The sequence below is a fragment of the Sciurus carolinensis genome, chromosome 7 (assembly GCF_902686445.1).
Source record: "Sciurus carolinensis chromosome 7, mSciCar1.2, whole genome shotgun sequence".
NCBI classification, from domain to species: Eukaryota; Metazoa; Chordata; class Mammalia; order Rodentia; family Sciuridae; genus Sciurus; species Sciurus carolinensis.
In genome coordinates, this window is record NC_062219.1 from 16,775,984 (window position 1) to 16,803,794 (window position 27,811).

The 27,811-nt window shown below is 36.9% G+C and overlaps 2 protein-coding genes and 1 pseudogene across 8 annotated transcripts in view; 2 read left to right on the top strand and 1 right to left on the bottom strand.

The window, feature by feature from the left end:
• The window catches only part of Lats1 (large tumor suppressor kinase 1), a 45,796-nt gene extending 28,776 nt beyond the window's left edge, over positions 1–17,020 (top strand). For 4 of the 5 annotated variants that reach the window (XM_047559532.1, XM_047559534.1, XM_047559536.1 and 1 more), the window contains 4 exons: positions 787–1,369; positions 4,089–4,271; positions 4,463–4,569; positions 12,927–17,020. In XM_047559532.1, coding sequence (XP_047415488.1) covers positions 787–1,369; positions 4,089–4,271; positions 4,463–4,569; positions 12,927–13,436 — 1,383 coding nt within the window. In that variant the 3' untranslated portion in view covers positions 13,437–17,020. Of the gene's footprint in view, positions 1–786; positions 1,370–4,088; positions 4,272–4,462; positions 4,570–12,173; positions 12,900–12,926 lie in introns of those variants that run through there. The other variant, XM_047559535.1, reaches the window with a different exon arrangement.
• Positions 17,021–20,589: 3,569 nt separating this feature from the next.
• Positions 20,590–20,688, bottom strand: LOC124989799 (uncharacterized; annotated as a pseudogene).
• A 1,030-nt stretch (positions 20,689–21,718) lies between these two features.
• Positions 21,719–27,811, top strand: part of Katna1 (katanin catalytic subunit A1) — a 45,664-nt gene continuing 39,571 nt past the window's right edge. Inside the window, exon 1 of one of the 3 annotated variants that reach the window (XM_047557952.1) lies at positions 21,719–21,981. The gene's annotated coding sequence lies outside the window, so the exon portion shown is untranslated. The remainder of the gene's footprint in view (positions 21,982–27,811) is intronic. The other 2 variants (XM_047557953.1, XM_047557954.1) reach the window with 2 other exon arrangements.

Sequence of the window (27,811 nt, forward strand, 5' to 3'; positions counted from 1 at the left end):
TTTTTTTTCTTTCTTTCTTTATTTCTATCTGTGTGTCATACCCACTGTTTTTTTTGAATAGTCCAAAATATCTAAAAGATACTTTATAACTACTGTGTCCCTTTTAAATGAGATAGAAACACTTAGATTTTGTGGTAGCTATGAGCTGAGTCTTACCCTTTCTCTAATGCTTTAAGAAAGATGAAAAAGAGACTATCAGTGACTACCACATAATTCTTGAGAACAGGAAAAGGGTTGGTAGGGCAGAGAAGGCATTCTTCTGTTGTTCGTTGTAATACACCATTTTTTTAAAATTATTTTTAGAATAAATGAGCTTGGAGTGGAAGAATTTCTTTTCATGTAGGATAAAATAAGAGGAAGAATATTTAAGGCCTAGACATCCACAAAAAGCAGCATTTAGTGAAGGCAATCTAACCTCATCATTTGGGATGAATATGCATGGAGACAGTTGAGAGTGCATGTTGACAGACATGTGTTTTATTGCACATTGGGAAGCTATTTTTTGAGTGTTCGATTAGAGAAGAATAGAAAACTGACTATTGGTATCCTCCTTGTTTTCCTCAACTGAATTTGCATACTTACATTGTGCATTCTGTTAACTATCTCTTAAGCTACACTTGATCATTTAATTTTCTCTGAAATACATTCTAGATTTCTAACATGCTTTATTAAAAATTATTGTGCATTTAACCTTTAAATATATGCCTGAATTTCTTCTAAGCTATTTCTAATACTGAATATTTGAAGATGACAATTCCTCATTTAACATCTAGTTTATTTACCTAGGTTGGATTATCTCAAGATGCCCAGGATCAAATGAGAAAGATGCTTTGCCAAAAAGAGTCTAATTACATTCGTCTTAAAAGGGCTAAAATGGACAAGTCTATGTTTGTGAAGATAAAGACACTAGGAATAGGAGCATTTGGTGAAGTGTGTCTAGCAAGAAAAGTAGATACTAAGGCTTTGTATGCAACAAAAACTCTTCGAAAGAAAGATGTTCTGCTTCGAAATCAAGTCGCTCATGTTAAAGCTGAGAGAGATATACTGGCTGAAGCTGACAATGAATGGGTAGTTCGCTTATATTATTCATTCCAAGATAAGGACAATTTATACTTTGTGATGGATTACATTCCCGGGGGTGATATGATGAGCCTCTTAATTAGAATGGGCATCTTTCCAGAAAATCTGGCACGGTTCTACATAGCAGAACTTACTTGTGCAGTCGAAAGTGTTCATAAAATGGGTTTTATTCATAGAGATATTAAGCCTGATAACATTTTGATTGATCGTGATGGTCATATTAAATTGACTGACTTCGGCCTCTGCACTGGCTTCAGATGGACACATGATTCCAAGTACTATCAGAGTGGTAAGCAAACTCAAATTTAGTTTATAACAATGTGATTTATTTATGTAGTAAAATATAAGATGGTATCATTACTGGATGGGATCCAAAAGACCTGGGTCAGGTCTTGACTCTTGGATAAACTTGGGTGAATTATTTAGGCACTTAGACTTAAAAAATGAAACATTATTAAATTTGATTAAATATTAAGCTATTTAAAACTTTTTATTTTGAAATAATAGATGGTGTTTTTAAAAATAATTTTAAAATGAAGCCCCATATTTAACAATCGGTATTTTACAAATCCTTAATCACTTCCTTTCTGTCCTCCAGAGATAACCACTATTTTTAAAAGTTTATAATCAGATCTTTCCTTTTCTCCAATTTTTATCACATACATATATAGCCTTAAACAACATGTACATTATATTATTTCATTTTGCCTACTCTTGAACCTTTATTTAAATGTATCATTTATTGTATTCTGTGTTGGCTTCTTTTATATGTTTGAGATTTCTCCATGTTATTATATGTATCATTTATTTTCACTGCTGTTTAGTATTCCTTTATGCAACTGTTATATAGTTTACTTAATGCACACATTCTGTTTAATCCTGTGACACTGTGAGGCAGGATGAAGAAAACCAGGCTTAGCTAGATAAGTAACTTGCTCAAGGTCAGACACAAATTAAGTGTAAGGGCTAGGCTTTGAACCTAGGTTTGTCTGATTACAGGGCCCATGTTATTTCTACCACATTACACTGCCTCCCCAAGATTCCTTCAGGCGCTGATGGAAGTGTAAGTTGATCTAACATTTGTTGAATACTTACTATGTATGAAGTACTTTACATATATTCTAATGTTCATAACAATCCTTCTGTGCTTCTATGAACACAAGCAGGTTGATATTAAATGGGTGGAATTTTGTGTCCCCCCAGATTCACCCTAATTATTACTTGGAGGTCTTAAAATAAGCTCTGTTCCAGCCTTTGAGTAAAAATCTTCACTGGAAAATGGAAATCATACTGTAATCAAACTTCCCAGATGATTATTATAGTTAGGTTAATTTCAGATATAACTCTAGGTGACTTCATCCTGTCATAGCTTTAAATGCTATATATATTCAATGACTTTTAAATCTTCCTATTTAGAAATGGTCTCTCTCTGAAATGACCAATTTCTGTATCCATTTATTTACTGGGTATTTCCATATGGATTTCCAATAGACTTTTCAGAGTGATCATTGGCAATAGGGAACTCTATACCATACCCATGTCTGCTTCCTTTGAGTCTTCCCCATTTTAGTATTAGTAAATTATACACCACCAACACCCACTTAGTTCTCCTGATTTATTTTTTCCCAGTCTCCACATCTGATTCATCCATCAAAAAGTCTTGTGTATGCCATTACTAAAATATACCCTGAATCTTATTTACTTCTCTGTAGAACCATGTCCAAGCTTACCTGTAATAGCCCTTCCCCTTCCCCCTTCCCCCTTCCCTCATCTCAGTAAGCTGCCCAGGCTAACCTCAAACTTATGATTCTTCTGCCTCATCCTCGCACATGGCTAGGATTATAAGCATGTGTCCCCACACCCAACTTTTTTCTTTTCCTTTTTTTAATGGTACTGGGAATTTGGTACCACATCCCCAGCCCTTTTTATTTTTTGTTTTGAGACAGGGTCTCACTCAGTTGCTGAGGGTGGTCACAAATTTGTAATCCTTGTGTGTCAGTCTCCTAGATTGCTGGGATTATAGGTGTCCACCTCTGCACCTGGCTCACACCCAACTTTTTATGCCTTAGCAAATGCCACCTTCTCAATCTGTGTCCCCAGCCACCTAATCTACAACTCTAATGTATCTGTCCAGTCACATTTGTCTTATCATCTGTGTTGACTCTCTGTCGAATGATTCAGTTTCTTTTTTCTTTTTTCTTCTTTTTTTAAAAGACAGTTACTTGCTCTGTTGCCCAGGCCTTAAACTCCTAAACTTCTGGGTTCAAGTGATTGTCTTGCCTTATCCTCCTGAGTAGCTGGAACTGCAGGCATGTGCCACCACCTGTTTGTTCTTCTTGTTTGCCTGGGTTCAAACCAATGGTCTTACGCCTGTAAAATGTCTGTTCTACCAAGCTGTACCTTCAACCCCACAATCAGTTTTTATATGTATATTTGTTGTGTTTCTTCCCATACTAGAATGTAAAGTGCCTGAAAGAAGAACCTTATTTTTTATTAACGTCATTCGTTGAATGAATGAACCACAGATGTAATTTGAAATTTTGCCCAGAATAGTAAAGGAATAGTCTTGCCTTTTATGTATGTATATAATAGGGATTAAACTCGTGGACTTTACCACTGAACTCGTATTTTTTATTTTGAGACAGGGCCTCACTAAGTTGTTGAGGCTGACCTTGAACTTCTGCCTCCGCCTCTGGAGTCACTGGCATTCCAGGCATGTGCCACCATGCCAGGCTCGAATAACATCCGTGATCCTACCTACTTATGGCTTATATTGTTATCATATAACTTTAAATAAATTACTGAGTCTTGCATTTTTCATAATATAAAAGTTTTCTTATTCATATCTCAGAAAACAGGCCCTAGTCAATAATAAACATGATCAGTGATTTGGCATATTTTGTGGCTCAGATTGTCACAAGAGAGTTCATGATATCAGATTAAACAAGACTTTAGGTTTACTTTTATCCTTGTTGCTTTCATTAATTGTTTTTCTTTTTCCTATACAGGTGACCATCCACGACAAGATAGCATGGATTTCAGTAATGAATGGGGTGATCCCTCAAACTGTCGATGTGGAGATAGATTAAAGCCATTAGAGCGGAGAGCTGCACGCCAGCACCAGCGATGTCTAGCACATTCTTTGGTTGGGACTCCCAATTATATTGCACCTGAAGTATTGCTGCGAACAGGTAAAGCATTTTTAAATAAATAATTTCAATAGACACACCAAAATTAACAATAAAATATGCCTTATTTTTCAGGCTTATGATGACAATATTGATTTTACAGTGTAAATTGGTGGACTAATGTTAATATTAGTTGTATTGTGAGCATTTTTATAAGAGTGCTTATGAATAACTATGAATTTTGGTATCTTTAGGATATACACAGTTATGTGACTGGTGGAGTGTTGGTGTTATACTTTTTGAAATGTTGGTGGGACAACCTCCTTTCTTGGCACAAACACCATTAGAAACACAAATGAAGGTAAGGTATAGAATCTATACCAAAAGCATTATCACAGAGTCCTTACATCAAGCACCTTTATTCATTAGTTCAGTTTGAGTATCCCTGTCTGAAGCACTCAAGGGCAGAAATGTTTCAGATTTCAGATTTCTTCAGATTTTCAAATATTTGCACATGCATAATGAAATATCTTGGTGATGATACCCAAGTCTAAAGACAAAATTCATTTGTTTCATTACACCATATATACATAAACTGAAGGTAATTTTATACAATATTTTTGGTATGTCTTTGTGGCTATTTTGTTATGTTGTTTATTCCAAAATAACAACAAACCCAAGACCTCATAAATGCTAGGCAGGTTCTTGCCACTGAGCTGTGTCCCCAGCCCTTGTGCTTTGGTTTGAACAAAAATCATCATGTGAGTTCAGATATGGAATCATCCATTTGCAGCATCATGTCAGCACTAAAATTGTTTTGGATCATATAGCATTTCAGGTTTTAGATATCTGGATTAGGGGTGCTCAATCTGTATTTCACGACGAGTATCTTAATCTGGAGTTAAAGAATGAATTTATAAGGGTATATGAACCCACTAAAATTCAGTCATGAATTCTTTTTTTTTTTAAGAGAGAAATAAGGTTTATTTTGGCTTTCAGTTTCAGAGGTTGCAGTCCATGGTAGTGTGACACAGAAAGAGAGAGAAAGGAGGAAAAAGATTCCACATATGAATTCCCATCTTCCTCATCCTGCCATCACAGTACTCTAACATTGACCCTCACATACTCTCTAACTATACTCTCTCGTATCCGCCCCCACACACACTTAATTATTTTGTCTTCATAAAGTTCTTTAGTCTCTAGATTTATTCCATTTACTCCTTGTCAGCTACTACTTCCTAGCTTTATCTTCATTCCCGCACATTCTAGCCCCAAACTACAAACCTACACCTATATCTTCATTAGTAAATACCTCTTACACTTAATTCAGAAATTACCCACAATTTTGACCATACTTTGCCCCATTGAAAACCTTTTATTGTTTCCTTAGTACATGGGTTAAAATCCAAATTTTTTCTGTTTTTTTTTTATTTATACTGTTCCTCTATCTGGAGTATCTTAACTTCCTTCCACCTCCCATACTTTCTCTCCTTTCTGAAGCCTGGTAAACTCTTGATCATTCTTATTCTTTGAGAGTATATTAAGAAAGCATCTCTTCTATGATCCCATCTCAAGGTGTCACAACTTCTGTCATTGAATTAAATATATTTTAAAACTTACTATAATTCCCTATAGTATAGGTCTACTGAAAGTGTTCCCTCAAGTTTATCTCAATGTATCTTTTTAAAAAATTAGCTTTGTATTTGTGCACTATAGTTATACATAATAGTGAGATTCAGTATGATACATTCATACATGCATAACCTGGTCCGTTTCATTCCCTTGTATCTCTCCTTCCCTCTTCTTCCTTCTCTAAATACCCACCCATCCTCTGTAGGTTTCCCTTCTATTTTCATAAGGTTCCTTTTTTCAAAGGGTCTTTATTTATCTTCATTTTAATATCATATACATCTACACATTTGTAAGTATATGCATATCTCTGTGTGTATTTAATTGAATGTTTTTTCCTAAGCTTGAGAATGAGGTAGGGATGTCTGTTCTCACCAATCTCATGTTCTGAAAGCCTTATTATTAGCCATTGCAATATAGTAAGAAGGGAAATAAAAGGCACACTGATTGGAAAGGAAGAAACAAAATCTTATCCTATTCATATAGTATATAATTTTCTATAGAAAAATCTCAGGAATTCTACAAGAAACTCATAAAAGTAATAAGTGAGTTTAGCCAGGTTGTAGGATATAAGAAAACACATAAAAGGCGATTTTATTTTTGTATTTCAGTAATGAACAACTGGAAGCTGAAATTTTAGAACAATATTATTTATAACTGCCCAAAATGAAATGCTAAGTAGATCTCTATGCTGAAAGATACAAAATCCCATGGAAAGAAAGCAAGAAAGACCTAAGTGGAGATACATACCATGCATTGATTAGAAGACGCAACATAGTAAAACTATCAACTTGCCTCAAATTGATTTTTAGAGTTTTTTTGTAAATATAAATGAGCTGATTCTTAAACTTGTATGAAGTGATTGATAATGGAACTAGAATAGTAAAAATACCTTTTAACCAAGGTACTCACTCATATACTCCAGCACTCTACCACTGAGCTACATCTCCCAACCCTTTCTTAATTTTATTTTGAATCAAGGTCTAAGTTGCTCAGGTTGGCCTCTAACTTGCTTATCCTCCTATCTTAGCCTCCCAAGCAGTTAGTTATTACAGGCATGTGCCACCACGCCTGACCAAAAACAATTTTTAACAAGAACAAAGTTGGAGGAATTAACTACCTTATTTTAAGACTTATTATGAAACTGTAGTAATTCAGTGTGATATTGACAAAAGAATACACACATAGCTCAATGAAATAAAATATAGAATGCAGGCATAGCACCACAATAATATGTCTATTTGACTTTTTGTTTTGTTTTGTTTTGTTTTGTTTTGTATTTTATTTAGAGACAGGGTCTCACTGACTTGCTTAGAGCCATTGCTGAGGCTGGCTTCAAACTCTCAATTCTGCCTCCACCTCCAGAGCCGCTGGGATTATAGGTGTGCGCCACCACACCTAGCCTATTCGATATTTTAACCAAGGTACAAAGGGAGAAAGGATAGTTCTTAGCAAACCGTATAGGAAAAACTGGTCAGCCATATTTTAGAAAACCAAAAACTGAACCTTAACTGGTCTTACCTTATACAAAGGTGAACTCAAAGTGGGTCATACAGCTGGACATGGTGGTGCATGCCTGTAATCCCAGTGACTTGGGAAGCTGAAGCAGGAGGATGGATATGCAAGGCCAGCCGTAGTAATTTAGCCAGGACCTAAGCAGCTTAGCAAGACTCTGTCTCAGAAAAGTAAAAAAGGTCTGAGGATAAAGCTCAGTGATAAGTACCCCTGGGTTCAATCCCCAGTACTAAAACCAAAAATAAAAATGGGAGTCAGACATGAAGGGATAATGACATACAGCTGTAATACTTTTAGGAGAAAACACAAGAGAAAAACTTTATGGCTTTGGGTTAGGTGAAGAGTTCTTAGGAAAGACACCAAAATAATAATCCATAAAATAAAATGTTGATAAATTGAACTTCATAAAAATTAAGAAGTTTGACTCTACCAGAGACAGTCAAGAAAATGAAAAGACACACTACAGTGTACAATTTACATATCCAACACAGGGTTTTTAACTATACTATATAAAGAATGTTCAAAGTACAAGAGTAAGAAAACAGTCTGGGCATGGTGGTGCACACCTGTAATCCCAGTGGCTCTGGAAGTGGAGGCAGGAGAATTGTGATTTCAAAGCTAGCCTAAGCAATTTAGTGAGGCATTAAGCAAGTCAGTGAGACCCTGTCTCTAAATAAAATACAAAATAGGGCTGGAGATGGGCTCAGTGGTTGAGTGTCCCTGAATTCAATCCCCAGAACCAAAAAAAAAAGAAAGAAAAAAAGAGTAAGAAAACAAATAACCCAGGCCAATTATCTGAAAGATTTTCTTGTGTGGATAAAGGTGTGTCTGTTTAAATCTTCCAGAAAGGGTTGAAGCAACCACAGGCATCTTGATGGGTCCTTCAGAGGAATGGTAGATGGTACTTGGATCACATATGCTGCTGTCTTACCAAATTTTAACAGTCTCTCCCTTCATGTAGTGCTCCTGGTTATTGTATATGTCTGAATAGGTTCTAGAATTTCAAAATAGTTTATTCTAGTCATGATTTTACAGTTTAATGGTTGTTTTTATGAAAGGGCAGACCTCCAAACCTTCTGACAAGGCCATTGTCTGTGACTTCTCCCTCTGCTGTGCTTTTTGACTTCCTATTCCTTTGTAGTTTCATTTGTGGTTGTTCCAGTGACTAGAAAATACATACTAAGCTTTCACAGTCTGCATAGAATTGGTATTTTACCACTTTGAGAAAAATGTAGAACCTTGCTACTTCTTACATAGACCCCTTTACGCTCTACCCTTTATGTTGTAGCTATATACTACACCTATATACATTTAAAATCATATCTAACAGTGTTACTGTTTATGCTTTCAACCAACATCTTATTTTAAAGAACTCAAGATGAGAAGAAGAAGCTGGGCATGGTGGCAGATACCTGTAATCCCAGCTATTCTGGAAGTTGAAGCAGGAGGATAGCAAGTTGAAGGCCAACCTCAGCAACTTATTAGCAAGAACCAGTCTCAAAATAAAAAGTAAAAAGGATCAGTCCTTTGTACCAAACAAAAAGATGCATATTTAGCATTTTCCTTGCTCTGCCTGTATTCCTGATATTTCAAGATTCATTCTGTATCAGCTCTCTCTGTCTAAAGAGCTTTCCTGAGCAAATATTTTAGAACAGGTTTGCTGGCAACAGATTAAGATCTTTTAATTTTCCTTAAGTTTAGAATGTGTTTACTCTGCCTGCCTTAGGATATTATCATTTGATATGTCTTGGTCCATTTTCTCTTGGTAAAACAATACCTAGGGATGCAGTCATTTATAATGAAAAGAGGTTGTTTTTGCTCATCATCCTGGAGGTTGGGAAGTCCCAAGATTGTGTGGCCCTATCTGGTAAGGGCCTTATGCTGCTTCATAATGTGGCAGAAGTTGGAAGTAGAAGCACCCATGTGCAGAGATAAACAAAAAAGCACCTTGCTTTATTATAACCTGCTCTGTGGTATCTAGTCCAGTCCCTCAGGATGAGAACTCTTAACTTATTCCTATGAGATGACATTCATGCCTTCATGAAGGTTGAACCCTAATGTCCCAAATGTCTCTATAAATTTTGTCTTTATTTATTTTTGTGGTACTAAGGAGTGAACCCAGGACCTTGCACATGATAGGCAAGCATTCTACCACTGAGCTATACCCCAGCCCTTTTCATTTTGAGACAGAGTCTTACTAAGTTGCCCAGGCTGGCCTCAAACTTGGGTTCTTCGTGTCTGAGCCTTCCAGTTAACTGGGATTACAAGTATGCACCACCACACCTGGCTCCAAATGCTTCTTAAACTCCTTACCACTTTTAAATGCTGTCACATAGGGAACCAGGCCTCAACGTGAGTTTTGCTGGGGCCAAACCGTATTCAAATCCATAGCAGTATGGTTTTAATTCTTGCAGCATTTAAAGATATATACTTCCTCTGTCCTCTATGATTTAATAAGACATCTGTGGTCATTCATATTCCTCAAGTAATACAGTATTTTCCTCTTGCCATTTTTAATAATTTATTTTCTTTCATTTTTAGTATTGTAATCATGTAAGAAATCATGGATTTCTTAGGGTTTATCCTATTCAGTGTTCACTTAATTAAAGCATCTTAAACTTTGTCCCTCCACTGGCTATTGAACTCAGAATATGCTCTGCCATTAGCTTCAGCCTTTTTTATTTTTCATTTTCAGACGGTCTCACTGAGTTGCTAAAGCTGACCTCGAACTTGCGATCCTCCTGCCTTAGCCTCCTGAGTCACTGGGATTAGAGTTAGGTGCCACCATGCTTGACTTTGGTATATTCTTTGTGATCAGATCCACATAGATCCAGTTCGAAGGGTGAGCTCAGTAGTTCATAAACAACTTTATGGGGTTCATCTCTTCCCCTCCCCATGATGTCCACAGTACTTTCCAGTTCCCTGGAGCTCCCCTTTTCAGTTTTCTAATCAGAAAAGGCGGCTTTGTTTTTCCCCACTCTGCCATATATGTCACGTAAATGCACCAGCATCCAGGACAAGGTAGCAAGAGGACAGAGGGAAAGAGAAAATAAGCAACAGATATTTAAGCCATCTTCTCTTTTTTTAAAGTTGTAAATGGACACAATATCTTTTTTATTTATTTTTTGAGGTGTTAAGGATCAATGCCTCATATGTACTAGGTAGGCAAGCACTCTGTCACTGAGCCACAACCCTAGCCTACCTTCTCTTTTCTTGTTTTTTGGTAGTGGGGATTGAACCCAGGAGCCCTTTACCACTGAGATAAGCATTATCCCTAAACCCTTTTTACTTTTGAGACAGGGTCTCACTAAATTGCTTAGGACCTCAGTAAATTGCTGTGACTGGCCTTGAATTTGTGATCCTCCTGCCTCAGCCTCTTGAAGTACTGGGATTACAGGCTCAAACCACCTTCTTGAGGCTACATGTTGCATGAGTTTATTTTCAGTTGGAAAAGAAGTTTCCCTCTCAAAAGTTTTCAGTGTCTACAGGACCTTTTGCCACCTGTATTGCTGCCAAGAAACTCCTTTCATGGAACTCCCTGAGCCTGAACTAGGAGGGCATCACCTAGAACTCTGGTGCCTCCTGTTTGATTTGGGCTACCTTCAGTGTAGATTGGGAGAGACAAGAGAAGAATGGTGAACTCACCACCAGGTTCAATGATACGTTGGATCCTCTTTGCTGTTTTTTATTTCATAGGCTATTATTTTCTCTGGCTCCTCAAATATTCTCTCTGGGTTTTATAGCTGCATTCTGTTGGAAAGATAAGATAGAGTATACCTAGTATTTCTTACTGAAAACTGGAACCTCTCTGTCTGCTTGTAGAATTTTTTTCTCTTTGATTTTCTGAAGGTTGACTATGATGTGCCTATATGTAGTTTTCTTCATATTTCTCTTGTTCAAGGTTCACTAAACTTCTTGAATTATATGTTGATGTCTTTCATCAAGTTATGTCTTCTATTCATAGATGACAAATATTTCTTGACTTCCTTCTCTCTTTCTGGGATGCTAATATGTATAATAATACATATGGTATTCATTTGCTATTGTCCTTCCTGTCCCTTATGCTTCATTTATTTTTATTCAAGTTTATTCTCAGTGCTTCAATTTACATAATTATATTGACCCATCTTTGAATTAACTCTTTCTTTTGATATGTCTTGTCTTTTAACCACAAACTAAAAATTCTTGAATGTTCCTTTTAATAAAAAATAAACCAGGTGTGGTGGCACATATCTGTAGTTGCAGCGACACAGGAGGCTGAGGCAGGAGGATCACACATTCAAACCTATCCTCAGCAACTTAGTGAGGCTTTAAGCAATTATTGAGACACCATCTCAAAAATAAAAAATGAAAAGGGATAGGGATGTGGCTCAGTGGTAAAGCAACCCGGGGTTAAATCTCTGGTACTAAAAAATAAAATAAAATAGGGCTGGGGTATATAGCACAGTGGTTAAGCACCTCTGGGTTCACTCCCTGGTACCAACAAATGAAAATAAATAAGTAAATAAAAAGGGCTGGGGATGTAGTTCAGTCATAAAGTGCCCTTGGGTTCAATCCCCAGTACCAAAATAAAGAAAAAAGGAAAAAAGAAAAACATCCCACTGATTGTGTATTTTCATTTGTTCTATCTGAAATAAGTAATGAAACCACATATAAATATTACTCCATTATTTTTTCCAAAAAGAATTTTTAAAACATTATGTTATATACAACTGTAATGCACCAATTTAAAAATAGGGGGGGGAAATATCAATGAACAAAAATTCCTGATTCCCCCCCAAAAGAAAAATTAAGTTGAAATATCTCCTTTTTCTATCGTAGGATGAAACTTCAAAATGAACAGAAACTACTAGAGGAGTTCATTTTTCTTCCCTCCGCATTAGCTCCTTTATCATGAATAAGAAAAAATGGGTTCATTTATTAATTTATTTCATAAATATGTACTGAGTCCCTCTCAGGTTTATGATGTCTAAGTTAAATAACAATACATTTGACCAATTAACAAGATGTAACCAAAATCTATTTAATATTATATTCTGAGTCTTTTATCATTTTCCTCTGCCTCTGAGAATTCACTTGACATTCATTTTTTCCTTCTTCGTTCCATTTTATTCTCAAAACCTGAAGTACAAAGATTGTGCCAGCAATTTTCCAAGTACTGCGAAATACAACATTAAAACATAATTCCTAGCCTTATGTAATGTTGCACTCTAATCGGATATAGACAAATAGGTACCACAATAGTATTAGAAATATTATAACAGAAGTAAATTTATGGCTTAGGGGAGGCAGAATAAATTAGTGGAAGTAGTCATTTCTACCAGAAGGACTTAACAGAGTAGGTACAAAAAACATTCTGAGTCTTGTGGTGTGAGCGTATGTTGCCTAGGGAGGAGGGGAAAGGAGAAAAAGTTATTTCTCAGCAGTGATTCATTATTAAATGTATGAAGGGCAAAATACTGTGTAATTTATTTAAAATAACGAATAGTCCATTAAGACTGGTATAAAACTTGGAAGAAATTTTTGGTTTTCATCTCTTCCCTCCTAATTTAAAAAAAAAAATCTTCTTTAAAGGTTATCAATTGGCAGACATCTCTTCACATTCCTCCACAAGCTAAACTGAGTCCTGAAGCCTCTGATCTCATCATCAAACTTTGCCGAGGACCAGAAGATCGCCTAGGGAAGAATGGTGCTGATGAAATAAAAGCCCATCCCTTTTTTAAAACAATTGATTTTTCCAGTGATCTGAGGCAGCAGTCTGCTTCGTACATTCCTAAAATCACACACCCAACAGATACATCAAATTTTGATCCTGTTGATCCTGATAAATTATGGAGTGATGATAATGAGGAAGAAAATGTAAATGACACTCTCAACGGATGGTATAAAAATGGAAAGCACCCTGAACATGCTTTCTATGAATTTACCTTTCGGAGGTTTTTTGATGACAATGGCTACCCATATAATTATCCAAAGCCTATTGAATATGACTACATTAATTCACAAAGCTCAGAGCAACCGTCAGATGAAGATGATCAACAAACAGGCTCAGAGATTAAAAATCGTGATCTAGTGTATGTTTAACACACTAGGAAATAATTGTAATGAGGATTTGGAAAAAGACCTGAGATGCAGGATTTTTTGAAGTTCTGAGAGAAAAATTATGCAAATGTGGCAGAGCTATGTATGTGTGCTCTGTGTACAATATTTTATTTTCCTAAACTATGGGAAATTCTTTTAAAATGTTAATTTATTCCAGCCTTTTAAATCAGTAATGTAGAAAAATTGTTATAAGGAAAGTAAATTATGAACTGAATATTATAGTCAGTTCTTGGTACTTAAAGTACTTAAAATAAAAAAATAGTGCTTTGTTGAAAAGAAGAAACCTGGTATCTATTTGTATATATGCTAAATAATTTTAAAATTGAAGAGTTTCTGAAGTTTTTTTTGTAAACAGTTTTAGTTTTATCTTGCTTTAACCAAATATGAAACATACCCTTATTTACAGAGCTCTTTTTTCCCTCATAACCTTGTTTTGGGTACAAAATAGGCTAGAGAAATTAAGCCATCACTGTGGAGAGTTTTCCCAGGCTAATGATAATCCATATAAGTCATGTGCTGGAACAAGAAATACAGATTGGAAACAGTTTGTTCATCAGAAGGAAAAACAATGAAAGTTTCTTTTTTCCTCCCTCTGAAGTATTTCATCTAGCATTTTTTTTCTCAATAATTACTGGCTTTCAAAGAAGCCAAAGCACTAAATGTTTTCTTTCATATTGGTATTAATGCTGCTTCCAAGTTTTAAAAGGGAACAAAGTTGCCATAAATCAAAATTTTCAAATACTAAAAGCTAAGATCTTCCATATTTTTACTTTGAAATTTTAAAGTTCCACCACCCTAAGCAGAGAAATTATTTTCAGTTTATATAAAACTTTGATTAGAAATTATTTGTGCATACTCACTAAAGTACTTTTTCTAGGGGTTGAGGATGTAGGTCAGTGGAAGAGTGCCCACCTAGCTCACATCCAGGCTCTGGCTTCAATCCCAGCACCAGGAAGGAAAAAGTACTTTTTCTATACAGTGACTAGTTTTGATTATGTCATCAATGCTGTAAGTGTCCTCTTTTAGAATAGTGTTGCATATACAGATTGTTTTTGGCAAAGGAAAATGTGGCTGTTTGACAATATTTTACTTAAGGACAGATAAACTGGTGAGAAAAATAATTATTAACTCTTAACTGTGATGGCCTTTAGTAATCAGGAAAAATTACATAGTGTTCTTAGAAAATTCAAGTCCTAACTTATTTAAGATTAATAATGTTTTTCAATATGTCTATTTATATAATGGTGGTTTCATACCAAATACATATAGATGATCTTTTAGGAAAGGGAACTGGGCTCTATCCTAACCTTAGTAAAGTTTGTATTTTATTGCCTTTGCTTAAAAGCTTCATTGATATGCAGTTATTTTATCAAAACTTAGTGATTTACAGACTTTCAACTTCCTTCATGTAAAAGCTAATGGAGACCATATGTGTAGTAAAATTAAAGGGAAAGCTGTCTTGGTTGAATTGGGAGGAGGGGAAAACCTTAGTTCACACTTCCCACCTTTCGATAGGTGGCCCTCTCAGAGCTCAGCTTAACCACTGCCGTGTATTAATGGATCTTTGGGGTCACTGATTCTTTTGAGAATCTGATGAAAGCCAAGGATTCTCATCTCAGAAAAAAGTATACAGCAACACATGCAAAAAATGTTGCATGCAATTTTAGGAGATTCGGGGCATATTAAAACCTGTCAAAGTACAGGGTAAGGACCTCTGTCCTGTAAGAAAATTGACATATTAAACTAAGAACTTCACTTTTAATTTACTGATCAATACTGAGATTAATATGTCTTGTGTTAAGTACTGATAATTTGGGATGGTAAAGGTCTGTAGCATGTGATAAGATGACCCTATTGAATACCTCTCTCTTGCTGGAAGAAAGCTAAGGTGTTTTAGACACACCATTTTGAGGCCACTAAAATGTTTGGCTCATTTCAAGCTTGATAGAGAAATATTTCTGAAGGATTTCAGATCAAGAATTTTAAGAATGTACTACCATAAGATGGCAGTCTTCACTTCATGGAACATTGTTTAGTTCTATAAAATCCTATGCAAAACAAACTAGTTAATTATTTTTAGTTTGGTACTCACATTGTTCTTTGAGCTTTTTCATTCAGATTTACTTAAATTTTCATTTAATTGTTTTACTTCTGGACTGTGGTGCAATACAGTAGAAAAACAACTTTGTTACATTTACAATATAGGAACACTTAAGGTGCTGTCTACCCATCTCCACCTCCTCACAATCTGTACTGCCCCTTTTCATCAATTGTAGGACACTACAAACTCTATTCTTTTAAATTTTCCTCTGACAGAATAAGCTTTTTGTGCTTGTCTGAAGCAGTATACAAGCCATTGGTATATGTTGTTTTAATAGTTTGAATACACTTAATAGCCATCTTATACCCTAACCACATCCAGCTCTTCCATTATACATTCTGGTGCTTCTAACCAAAAAGATGAGAACAAATTAAAAATCTGGATGCTCTCAATTGAAATGGAGTAAAAACATTGGTTCTACATGTTTCCTTTTTAAAATAATTTTCTCATTAAAAACACTTGCTGTCTTTCTTGTAGTTACCCTTTTTATGCATATCACATAGTATTTATAAAGTGTGTTCTGTAATTATGTAATTGTAGATACTGTTATGTATTATCTATCCAGTGACATCTTAAGGCAGGCCCTATTGCTGTATCTTTTCTACTTTCTTATTTGTAATAGAACTATAGAATGTATGACTAAGAAGTCACTTTGAGATTGACTTTTTAAAAAAGTTATTACCTTCTGCTGTTGCAAAGTGCAAAACTGTGAGTGGAAATGTTTTATTCTGACTTAATAATATGTTAGAAATTAGAGAATACAGTGGGAGGATTTTTAGATATTGCTGCTGCTGTTACCCAAGGTACTTTAGAAATTTTTCTTTAATAAACAAAAAATTCCTTTGGTATTTAAAGTGAAACACTTACCCTGTTTTGTTTTAATCTAAATCAAAAAGTAATTTGGGTCAACATACTAGTATATTGTAATGTGCCTTAATATATCCCTTTGTGGAAGGCACTACACGGTTTACTTTTATATTGTATTGTGTACATAAGTATTTTGTATTAAAATGGAATCAATGGCAACAATACAGTTTTATAAAACAATGCTTTGTTAGAAAAAGGAATTACAGCTTTGCAATATAATTAATTTGTTTTGCATACTTCTGAATGTAATAGAATGAATAATCAGCCTGTTTTTAATGAATCTATTTGTATTTTCCCAATCATTTCCTCTAGTGTAATGTTTGCTGGGATAATAAAAGAAAGCAAAATTCAAATCATTCAGTTATGTGTGGAAAAATAACTTTTAAGCTGCTTAAATATGTTGTTTTTGTTCAGAAATATATTTTAATCTTTATATTCTCAGAAAATATATGATTGAAAATGTGATGCTTTGGAATTAAAATATATGTAACTAATGATAGTATTTAGTTAGGTTCAAGTAAATTGTATACAGCATAATCCAGTATAATGTTTCATTTTTTCTAGAATAGGTACAATAAATATTCCAAGGTTTCCTTCAGATTTCCAGTTTAATATGCTTTCATTATTCAACTCTTCATTTGATATTATTTAAATATATTTTATAATTTTTAAAATGAGGAATTTCTTACTAGTTTTACTTACAGTATTTTATCACATGAAATGACTACCAGATTTAAAAAATACATAATTATGTTTTATCAACTTTACATTGATAAATACTGAGTTTTTCTTCCTCTCTTCTAGCATTACCATCATTGTTATGTCTTTTTTTATACTCTTGTTTGCATTTCCTTGTAAATCTGACAGGTCTACATGAGACTTGTTTTTCTTTCTTTTCTTTTTAAAATTATTTGTACTAAGGGTTTAACCCAGGGGCACTTTACCACTGAGCTACATCCCCAGTTGTTTTTTTATTTTGTGGCAGGGTTTCATTAAGTTGCTGAGGCTGATCTCTAATTTGCAATCCTGCCTTAGCTTCTTGAGTTGCTGGAATTACAGGCATGTGCCACTGTGCCTGGCAAGTCTACATGAGGCTATTATATAGGCGACACAAATTGCAGTACTTCTATGATTCATTTTACTACATTGTGGACCTACATTTGGCATGCTTAAAGTTGTGACTATACTTTGCTATGGTCACCACCCCCCACCCCACCCCCTGTGCCCCATACATCTGCTTATATAAGTAAGGGGAGAGAGAGGAGGGTGGGAGAGGGAGAGAGAGAGAGTTATTCTTCCTTTTAGAGATTCTGACAGATCAAGAGTTTGGATGGAACTTTTGGTTGTTCCCCCTGGGGAAGAGATATTTGCTCTATGGGAGGTTGAAAGGCAATTCTCACAAATACTTATCTGCCAAAGTGATTAAATAGTGGCAGAAGTTGCTTTTGTCCCCTAGTATCCATTCTTCCTTTTACTAACAAGAGTCCCTCCTTCAAGCATTGACTGTCCCACTAGATTCCATGTTTCTCATATTCCCTTATAGTTTTGTGTGGCGACATGACCATCATTGGGATGGTCACTGGGATATGACTGACAGGGTATCTGCAAATTCTACATATTCTTCACTTGATATTGCTTGTCCTCTACTTGCTGTTTCCCTCTTCCCACAGGATGGAGCATGAACACAGTGGTGACTATTTTGTCCATAAAAACTAGGAAAACACTAGTGATTAATTGTGGATGAGCAAAATGAATGAAACCCAGTTACATGAGGGATTGTGTGAAGTTGGGTTGTCTGTCCATCCTAGACTGGTCCAGTACAGGTGGTTTGAAAAAATACACATTCAACTCCAATTGTTACTGCTGCCAAACACCCTAATAGTGTATAATTGAAGGAGAATATTTTTTACTTTGACCATCTCCCATTCATTCATCATGAAATTCATTTCTTTTGCCTCTCAGATTCTCTTTATTTACTTCATTCCAGTCCTTCCTTCAAGTTTATTACCTATCACCCACTTGACCTACTTGAGATTTTTCTTCTGATATGACCCAAGTTAGTTCTTAATGAATTTGTTCTATTATACATGACATCTATGAACTCTGGGGAAAATACAAAACATCAATAATTAAGATCCTGGAGTAGAACCAAGATCATGCATATTCTAAGGGGATTTGCCCCTTGGAAGAGGAAAAGTCCCAGAAGCATCCATGACCTAAGCAAAGTTAAACTGGACTTGAAAGACCTTTTAGGTTGATGAAATACCAAAAATCTCTTAACTTTTAAATGATTGCATTTATTTACTCTAAAAATATTTAATTATTGCATACAACATGCTATACATTTCTCTAGTCAAATGGAAGAGTATCTGTAATTTTGTCTCCTGGAACAAAAAAGACAATAAACAAATGTATAATGTTAGGAGGTGGTCTTAATGGTCATTCCTGTCTGTAATTCCAGGGTAGAATCTGGTGCTTCCAGACTAGAATACCCTCCCAATTTTTCTCCCAATCTTCTCTCTCCTCTAAATCTTCCTACTCTAAGCCACCGAACTACTCCTCGTACTTGTATGTAATTTACACCTTCATTTGAAAACTTTTAATGGTTCTATTTTGCCTGCTGAATAAAATTTAAGCTCTTCAGGGGCACCTATCATAATACCTCTGTTTCCATAACTTCTCTTCAGGTATCCTAAAATTCTGCCAAGTAAATCTGACCATTCATCAGGAAAATATAATCTCAAATTTTCTGAGTCCCAGAAAAGAAAATGATTAGGATAGTTGTGAAGATGACACCCAATATTCTGGTTCTCCAGAGTACAATGTAGAGTTGTGCAATCCCATCCCTTTGCAGTCAGGTGACCATGTCACTTGCTGTGGCCAAAGAAGTGTGGGCAGAATTGACGTGTCACATCCAGTCAGAAGCTTTGCAATTTATTTCCCTTTCTTTTTTCCTTTTTTCATTGCCAAGAGTCTCAGTGCCTGCATTCACCCAGCTATGAACATACAGAGCTAGAAAGGAAGGACTGGGGGTATCTCAGAAGTACAGTGCTTGACTGGCATACACCACAAAAATAAAAGATCAGATTAGATAAGGAAAAATTGTTGTTTGAAGCCTCTATAATTTAGGTGTTACTATAGCATACTGATATTCTTCCTTGACTAATAAAACTTATTAAGAAATTGAATGGGTGGGTATAGTGGTGCACTCTTGTAATCCCAACAACTTGAGAGACTAAGGAGGATCCCAAATTTGAGGCCAGTCTCCCAATTTAGCAAGACCCTGTCTTTCCAAAAATAAAAGGGCTGGGGATGTCCTTCAGGTGTAAAGTGCCTCTGGGGTCAAGCCTCAATACTGCAAAAAAAGAAGAAGAAGAAGAAAAAATAATAAATACTCTTTGGAGGTTTGTCTTTTTACTGAAGATACAAAAATCCCCATTGAGGTGTAATTTACACACAATAAAACGCATCCATTTTATGTGTATAGTTGGAAGAGTTTTAATGTATGCACCCATATAACCACCTCTCCTACTGAAGCTTTCCTTTACCTCACCTCGGAACATTTCTGCTTTTTTTGCAGTCCCCAAGAACATAAATACACTAATCACCACTGATCACAACCCTACTCAACCCTTACTATAGAACCCAACCCCCCCAGGCCTTTATTATTAATAGTATTTTTTGAGACAGGATCTTGTTGCTAAATTGTTAAGGTTGGCTTAGTATTTGATCCTCCTGCCTCAGCCTTTGGAGTCACTGAAATTACAGGCATGTGCTACCATGTCCAGCATGTTCTAGAATTTCCTATAAATGGAATACCACCATATGTATTCATCTTATGCCCTTTGATAAGGTTTTTTGTTTTTTGTTTTTGCGTAGGGTACCAGGGACTGAACTCAGGGACACTCGACCACTGAGCCACATCCCCAGCCCTATTTTGTATTTTTAGACAGGGCCTCACTGAGTTGCTTAGTGTCTTGCTTTTGCTGAGGTTGGCTTTGAACTGCGAACCCCCTGCCTCAGCCTCCTGAGCTGCTGAGATTACAGGTGTCCTCCACCGGACCTGGCCTTTAATAAATTTTTAAATTGTAAATTGGCTCTGTAAGTTAGCATAACTTTGTGGTCATTAAGATTAATTCGTCTATCAGGGTAACTTTTTTTTTTTTTTTTAATATGGAATGCTTCACGAATTTGCCTGTCATCCTTGCACAGGGGCCATGCTTATCTCTATCGGTCCAATTTTAGCATATAGAATTGATTAATTAAAAAAAATTTTTTTAGTTGTTGATTGACCTTATTTATTTGTATGGTGCTTAGAATAGAACCCAATGCTCACACATAGTAGGCAAGTGCTCTACCACTGAGCTACAACTCCAGCACCCCCGAGTTGATTTTTGATTCTAAAAAAATAGGTTTTTTTTTTTTTTTTTTTTGGACAGAGTCTCACAAAGTTGCCAAGGCTGGTCTGGAATTTGCGATCTTCCTACCTCGTACTTCCTACTACCTAGTTTACAGGCGTGCACCCCTGCACCCGGTTTAGGTGAGGATTTTACAAGACTTTAAGCCTCACCACTCATTCTATTTTGTTGTTCATGTATCCTCAGTGACAAACACTGGCACAGAGTAGTTGCTCAGTATTTGTTGCCTGAATAAACGTATTTCCCCTGAATTGCTTGTGTATGAGGCTTTATTAACCGACTGGGATGTGTTAATATTAAAAGTTTAATTACCATGGACTCCTAAGGGCAGACGTGTCTTTTTAAGTGCCTCCATTCCACTCCATGGGGAGGTAAAGGATGGAGACTGAGACCGGAGGAAGCGACCAACAGCACTGTCCCTTACGTGTCTGTAAATTGTGAGACATATTTTATTTGTTGTCTGGTTATATTAAAACGGGAAGCCCTCCCCCGCTCCAAAATCAAGAAGAAAAAAGTTCCATCAGCAGCCTGCCCGAGTATCTTTCTCTACCCCGCCTATTTTAATCCTGTTATGTTGTCACACTGGCCCCAGCCATTCTACCAGGTTCTAAAACAGGATTTGTCATAAACGAGCCGCTTGACCCTTGACACTCACCTGTACAACAGGCACTTTGACTTCCCAACCCCTCTGAGGAGTCGGCAGAAAGTCAAATGGGAAGAAAAGCGAGCACGCGCTCGAAAACGACTCTGAGGTAATTACTAGTTCAGGTTTCTGCGGTGCCGACGCGAGGGGCGGCGCGTGAATGCGCAGGCGCGCCCCAGCGCCCGGCCACGCCCCGCCGGTACCGCCCGACGCGCGCACGCCGCCCGGCGTCCTCGCTCCCGGGGCGTCGCCCCGCGTGCGCCGAGTCGCTGAGGCTGCCCTCCGCACCGGAAGTGACCCTGGAGGGTTTGCCTTCAAACTCGGCGAAAAGAACTGGCACCGGTGGGTGGTGACGGTTAAAACTGGCAGTGCCGGGCCGGGAGCGACAGCGGGCGGTGGGGGCTGTGCCGGCCCTTCTTCCTCGCCGCCCGGAGCTCTGCTTGGCTCTTGCCTTCCGGCGGCGTTGGGCCGCGTCCCGCGGCGCCGCGGCCTCGGTAGGTGAGTACTCTAGGGACACCCGACCCCCGTGCCGCCAGGTGAGGGACGCTGGGCCTGCGTGGAGAGCGCGCCGCCCCTACCGCCTGAGACTGCCCCCGGGTCTTGGGTTCTTGCTGTGAGCCCTGACGCCTGGGGCTAAGCCGACAGTCCCCTTACCGAGAATTCCTGTCCAGCTGGGACTTACGGCGAGGGCTCCTGCCGAGCCTTGTGTCCACCCTGTAGTTAGAGAAGTTACCGAACCAGCGATCGGGTTTTACGTTCTTTTTCTTTTTCTTTCTTTTTCTGTTTTTGGACTGGTCCTTTCCAGAATTTGTTCACACCCCCAACTTCGAAAACCTCACTCTGAAAAAATTCAGAAAACTGACATTGGGATTCAGCTTCCTTTCTTACAGTTTGTGATGTTGGTGTGACAGTGTCAAAGCCCAGCATCCTCTGGGAGGCTTACGGCCCTTTTTGTTTAGGTAGTTGGAACCGTTTAGAAAATTTGACCCTGAAAGCCTTTGTTTCATACAGTACATTATGTGGTAACAAATTAAAGATAAACGTGGATCCCTAAGTGCCTCGAGACCTCCTTTAATCGTAAGTTGTTTCCTCTTTTAACTGCGAAGTGCTGCTTTTATATTAGTGACTTCCAGCAGCCCAATGATGCTCCCTTTTATTTTGAAAACTCTTTTATGTCTTCCTCTTTGTAATTGGTTGACATTTAGCTACTGCGGAAAACATTCTTGATGTTTTAGAATGTGTGCATTAGGTTTATTTCATAGTCACAAAGTCACTATGAAAGACACCTTTCCAGGTATCAAATATTTTTGTAATGTTTATACAGGCGTTAATATACAGCGCTGTTTTCCTTTCTGAAGATGTTTTTTGTAATTAAAAGAATTAGGAGCAAAACTCTTTGTCTTGTGTTTACATTAGCAAATTATGTTTTGTATCATGCCTAAAAACAATAAAGGCAGTGCTGATCAACGTTCAACAATCCTATACTACAAAAAGCTATATAAAACTCCTGCCCGGCGCGGTGGTGCAGGCCTGTAATTTCAGCGGCTGGGGAGCACCTAAGCAACTCATTGAGACCCTGTCAATAAAATACAAAAGGGCTGGGAATTTGGTTCAGTGTCTGAGTGCCCCTGAGTTCAATCCCCGGTTAAGAAACAAAAACAAAAACAAAAAACTCCATTGTGGCATAGATTATTCAAGAATCTTCCACATTTTATAGATTGAGTACTAGACATGCTATGTAGTTTACAAGGAATTCTGTACCTTTTTTTTTTTTTGACTCTGGTACAACAATTCTGAAATAATGAGGATTATAGAGTCTTGTAGAATTTACTCTATTAACTTTGTTAAATTTGGTTACAACAATGGTTTGTAGGATTTTCTTTTTCTTTTTTTTTTTTTTTTAAAGCTTAACTGCTCAAAAAAGATAGTGTATCAAATCAGTATGGTCAATGTTGATAACATGCTAAATAGATTTTGCTTATGGTGTTTATTGATAGGGCTTGGTTGTGTTTTTTTAATATTTTTTTAGTTGTCAATGGACTTTTATTTTATTATCTGTATGTGGTGCTGAGTATCTAACCCAGTGCCTCACAGGTTAGGCAAGTGCTGTACCACTGAGCTACAACCCCAGCCCACATATGGTTTTTAAATTATTTTTTCGTTGTTATACTCACTAATCTGTTCATTTTATTCAGGGTACACTGAAAGAAAACTTACTGAATACATATGTAGTAGACTTTTTCTTTTGAGCAATTTCTTTTTGGTGCTTCTTTTTCATAGTGATAACTTTCTTGTGCTTGAGTATTTATCATGATTATAAAGGTAAGATAAATGTATGCCATACTTTAATTGTTCACAGGTCACTCGTTTATTTTGCTTATTCATAAACATCATTGACTGTCTGTAAATTAGCATATGGTTGTTTTCCGTCCCAGAGATGAACATTCTAAATATTCCTTGTCAGTTTTTTGGTACTTTTAACCACATACCCATGGTTCATAAAATGCCTACAGGAAAATGCATGGTTGGGTTTTATGATCTGTTTTTGTTTTAAGGAAGTAAATTTTGCAGATAAATTTTTGGGGGGATAGGTACCAGGGATTGAACCCAGTGGCGCTTAACCACTGAGCCACATCCCCAGCCACATTTATATTTTATCTAGAGACAGGGTCTCACTGAGTTGCTTAGGGCCTAAGTTGCTGAGGCTGTCTTTGAACTTGTGATCCTCGTGAGCTTCTGGGATTACAGGCTTGTGCCACTATGCCTGGTGCAGATAAATCTTTTTATAAACATTTTTATCCTTCCAACATTGATGCTGGAATTCTGTACACTTTTTTTGTGATACTGGGGATTGAACCCATAGTCTTGCTCATGCTATGGCAGGCACTCTACCACCGAACTACACCTGTAGCCCTGATGTTGATTTTCTTAGTCTGTGCTTTTTGTTTCTACTTAGTAAGCCAGAGGAAAGGGGAGAGGGGATGAAACCTAGAATAAATAAGGTGATATTTTTCCACTAAATTTCAAAAATTTCAAAGTCTTAATTCTGTCCTGTTTTTTGCCTTCAGTGTAATTCCTTGCAATTCAGTCATTTGGTGTTCCTTAAATATTTCTTGAATGACTTACACACATTACTGTAAAAACTGTAGTATCAGTGGAATGCAGCCTAAGATTCCTTAAGAAATTAAAATGGCAAGGTATCTTTTTTTAGTGTGGAATAGGGAGGGTCCTGCATTTGTTGTTCAGGGAGAGAATAGGAATTGTAGAACTCAAATATTTGGGTCTGTTACATGTTCTCTTTCAGTCTCTTTGCTTTTTCCAAATCCTAAAGGAGACAAAAGTTTTTAAAAAAATTTGTCTTTGTGGAGACCTATACTACATCAGATATTAAGTTTGCCAGAAACTTTGCTGTAAAATTGAGATTTTATTATTTAATTTAAAAATTTCAATTATGGCTGGGTGCTCTGGCACATGCCTGTCATACCAGCTACTTTGGAGTCTAAAGCAATTTAGCAAGACCCTGTCTCAAAATGAAAGATGACTCAGGGTATAGCCCAGTGGTGTGAGACCCTGGGTGAAATATCCAATACCACAACAAACAAACAAATAAATACATAAATAATTTGACTCTGATACTTGAATTAAAATACCATCTTGTATTTTGCTCAGTTTAAATAAGTGAATTTAGTCATTAACTAAATCATAAATACTGAAGTATTCTGTTAGAATAATGTAAAGAAAAACTTACTGCGAGAGAAGGTAGCATAGCCTATGGTTCCCTCTCTCTCTAATGATCTATGTAACGAAGACTGAATTTTGAGACAGTCTCATTTGTATAAGTATTCTATTTAATGTTGAGCCAGTAGGTAGTGTTTATATTTCATAATGATTAACATTTCATCTGTCAGCTTTTTTTCCAAATAGATTCATTCTTTCAAATACTGCCAGTTATTACACTAGTTAGATCCAGTTTCTGTCCTCCTGCAGTGTACTTTTAGCCCTGATAAGGACAATGATAAGGAAGTTGGAGAAACTCATAAATTTACAGTGTTGACATTCACTTGAGGAGGTGTTTTAGACTTAGGTTACCAGAGGAATGGGAAAGATTTTTTTTCTAACATTAGGTGAACTAAGATTGATTTGATATTATTATCTGTAAACACATTGCTTCTTTGATAGCCAAGGACTTTTTCAGGTCATTTATTAATGTAACCTTGGATTGACTTTATATTTGTTTGTTAGAAAACGTCAGTTCTTTGGCTCCGAAAGGAATTTATCTGACTAGAAAGGGAAATTGAAAACACAGGAACTTTGAAGAAGGTGTGGAGTAACTTCTGTGAGTTTGGGGTCATTGAGCCATTGCCTTCAAAAACAAAACAAAAAAGAACCACCTAGACATAAATAACAATTTTATGTAGTTCGTTTTTGTTTTGTTTTTTTGGTGGTGCCAGAGATTGAACCCAGTGCCTCCTGCTGTGCTAGGCAAGCACTGTACCAGTGAGCTACATCCCTTGCCCTTATTTATTTATTATTTGAGATGGGATCTCCCTAAATTGCCCTGACTGGCCTCGAACTCTCCATCCTTCTACCTCAGCCTCCTCAGTAACTGGATTTATAGCCTTGCACCACTATACCCAATTACTGTAGATCTGTAGGGGCTGGGTATTGGGTTCAATGGGGATTGAACCTGGGGGTGCTCTATTACTGAGCTACATCTGCAGCCCTTTTTATTTTTATTTTCAGACAGGGTTTCGCTATGCAGGCCTCCTGCCTTAGCCTCCCAGATTTCTGGGACAATAGGTGTGCATCACTGCATGTGGCTTCTAATGTAAATTTTTTTTTTTTTTCTTTTTTTTTGGGGGGGGTGCTGGGGATCGAACTCAGGGCCTTGTGCTTACAAGGCAAGCACTCTACCGCTTGAGCTATCTCCCCAGGCCCTATTATTATTATTATTATTTTTTTTTTTTAATGAGAGAAAAGGAAGAAAAATCTGGAGGAGTCCGTTAAGGAATGGGGGCGGGATGATGGAGAGTGTGATATTAGAAACCAGTTAATCCAAGCCCCTCTCTCAGGGGCTTATTACTTCCAGCAGCTGACCCCAGTTGTACTAACACCATAGCCCTAATTAGGTGTCACTGTAGGACAAGGATGCCTTCAGGGCAAACTTAATCACACAGTAATCAAGCTGTAATCCCAGTTTGGTAGGGATGAGCTGAAGATCAAGGAATGTGAAGAGTGTTTAGAGTCCGGTCTGGAACTAAGTAAGAAATCTTGGTAGTTAAAGGAAACCCTCTTAGTATTCATGCATTCCTTCACTCACTCAAAGGTTTATTGAGATCTGCCATGTGCTAAGATGGTTCTGGGTACTGGGGATGTATCAGTCAACAAAAGAGAGCCCTCCATGATCATGACCATGGAGCTTTTATTAAGATGGAACATTATATCAGTGGTCATGACTCCCAGGAGTCACTATTTAGGTAATGGAATTTTCTTTTTTCATTTTTTTCTTTCCTTTTGGACATCAGATGCCCAGTCTTAAGTTACTCGTAAACCTCAATTCGTAGTATATTGCTTCATAACACATTACTCCATGTCTTAATGGCTTAAAACAACAGACCTTTATGACCTCACAGTTTCTTTGGATCAGGAATCTGGGCATGATTTAGTAGGTGCTTCTGATTCAGAGTCTTTGACAAAGCTGTAATCAAAATGTCAATCAGAGCTATAGTCATTACAACAGAAGGGGAGGATTCAAGCTCATCCCATTATTGTTATTCAACTCCCTGTGGGCTTTTGGACTGAGGGTCTCAGTTCCTTGCTAATTATTGACCTGGGGCCTCCTTCAGTTCTTTGTCATGTGAACCTCTGTGTAGGGAAGCTCACTGTGTGATAACTGGTTTTTCTTTGAGTGGGCCAGAAAGACTGAGCAAGATGGAAGTCACTGTCTGAAAAGTGAAATTCCATTATTTTTGCTTATTTGTTAAAGTACACATTTAAGGGGAGATAATTACAAAAGGGTATAGATACCAAGAAGCAGAGGTAATGGAGAGTCATGTTAGAGGCCCAGGGCATCTAAGATGGCTAAAAGTTTTGTTGTTGTTGTGTTTGGTAGGGATGAGCTGATGTATTTATTGTATATGTATTTATTGTTTTGCCCTATATTATACATATGTATAATATGTATTTATTGTTTTGCCCTATTCTTCATCTAGTTTCTGCATTCAAATTCCTTCCCCACCCTCCATAGGCCAATGTGTGCTATATATACATTTATTCTTGGCTATGTATGTATCCTTTAAAAATAAGTGCTTATACATTATATGTATTT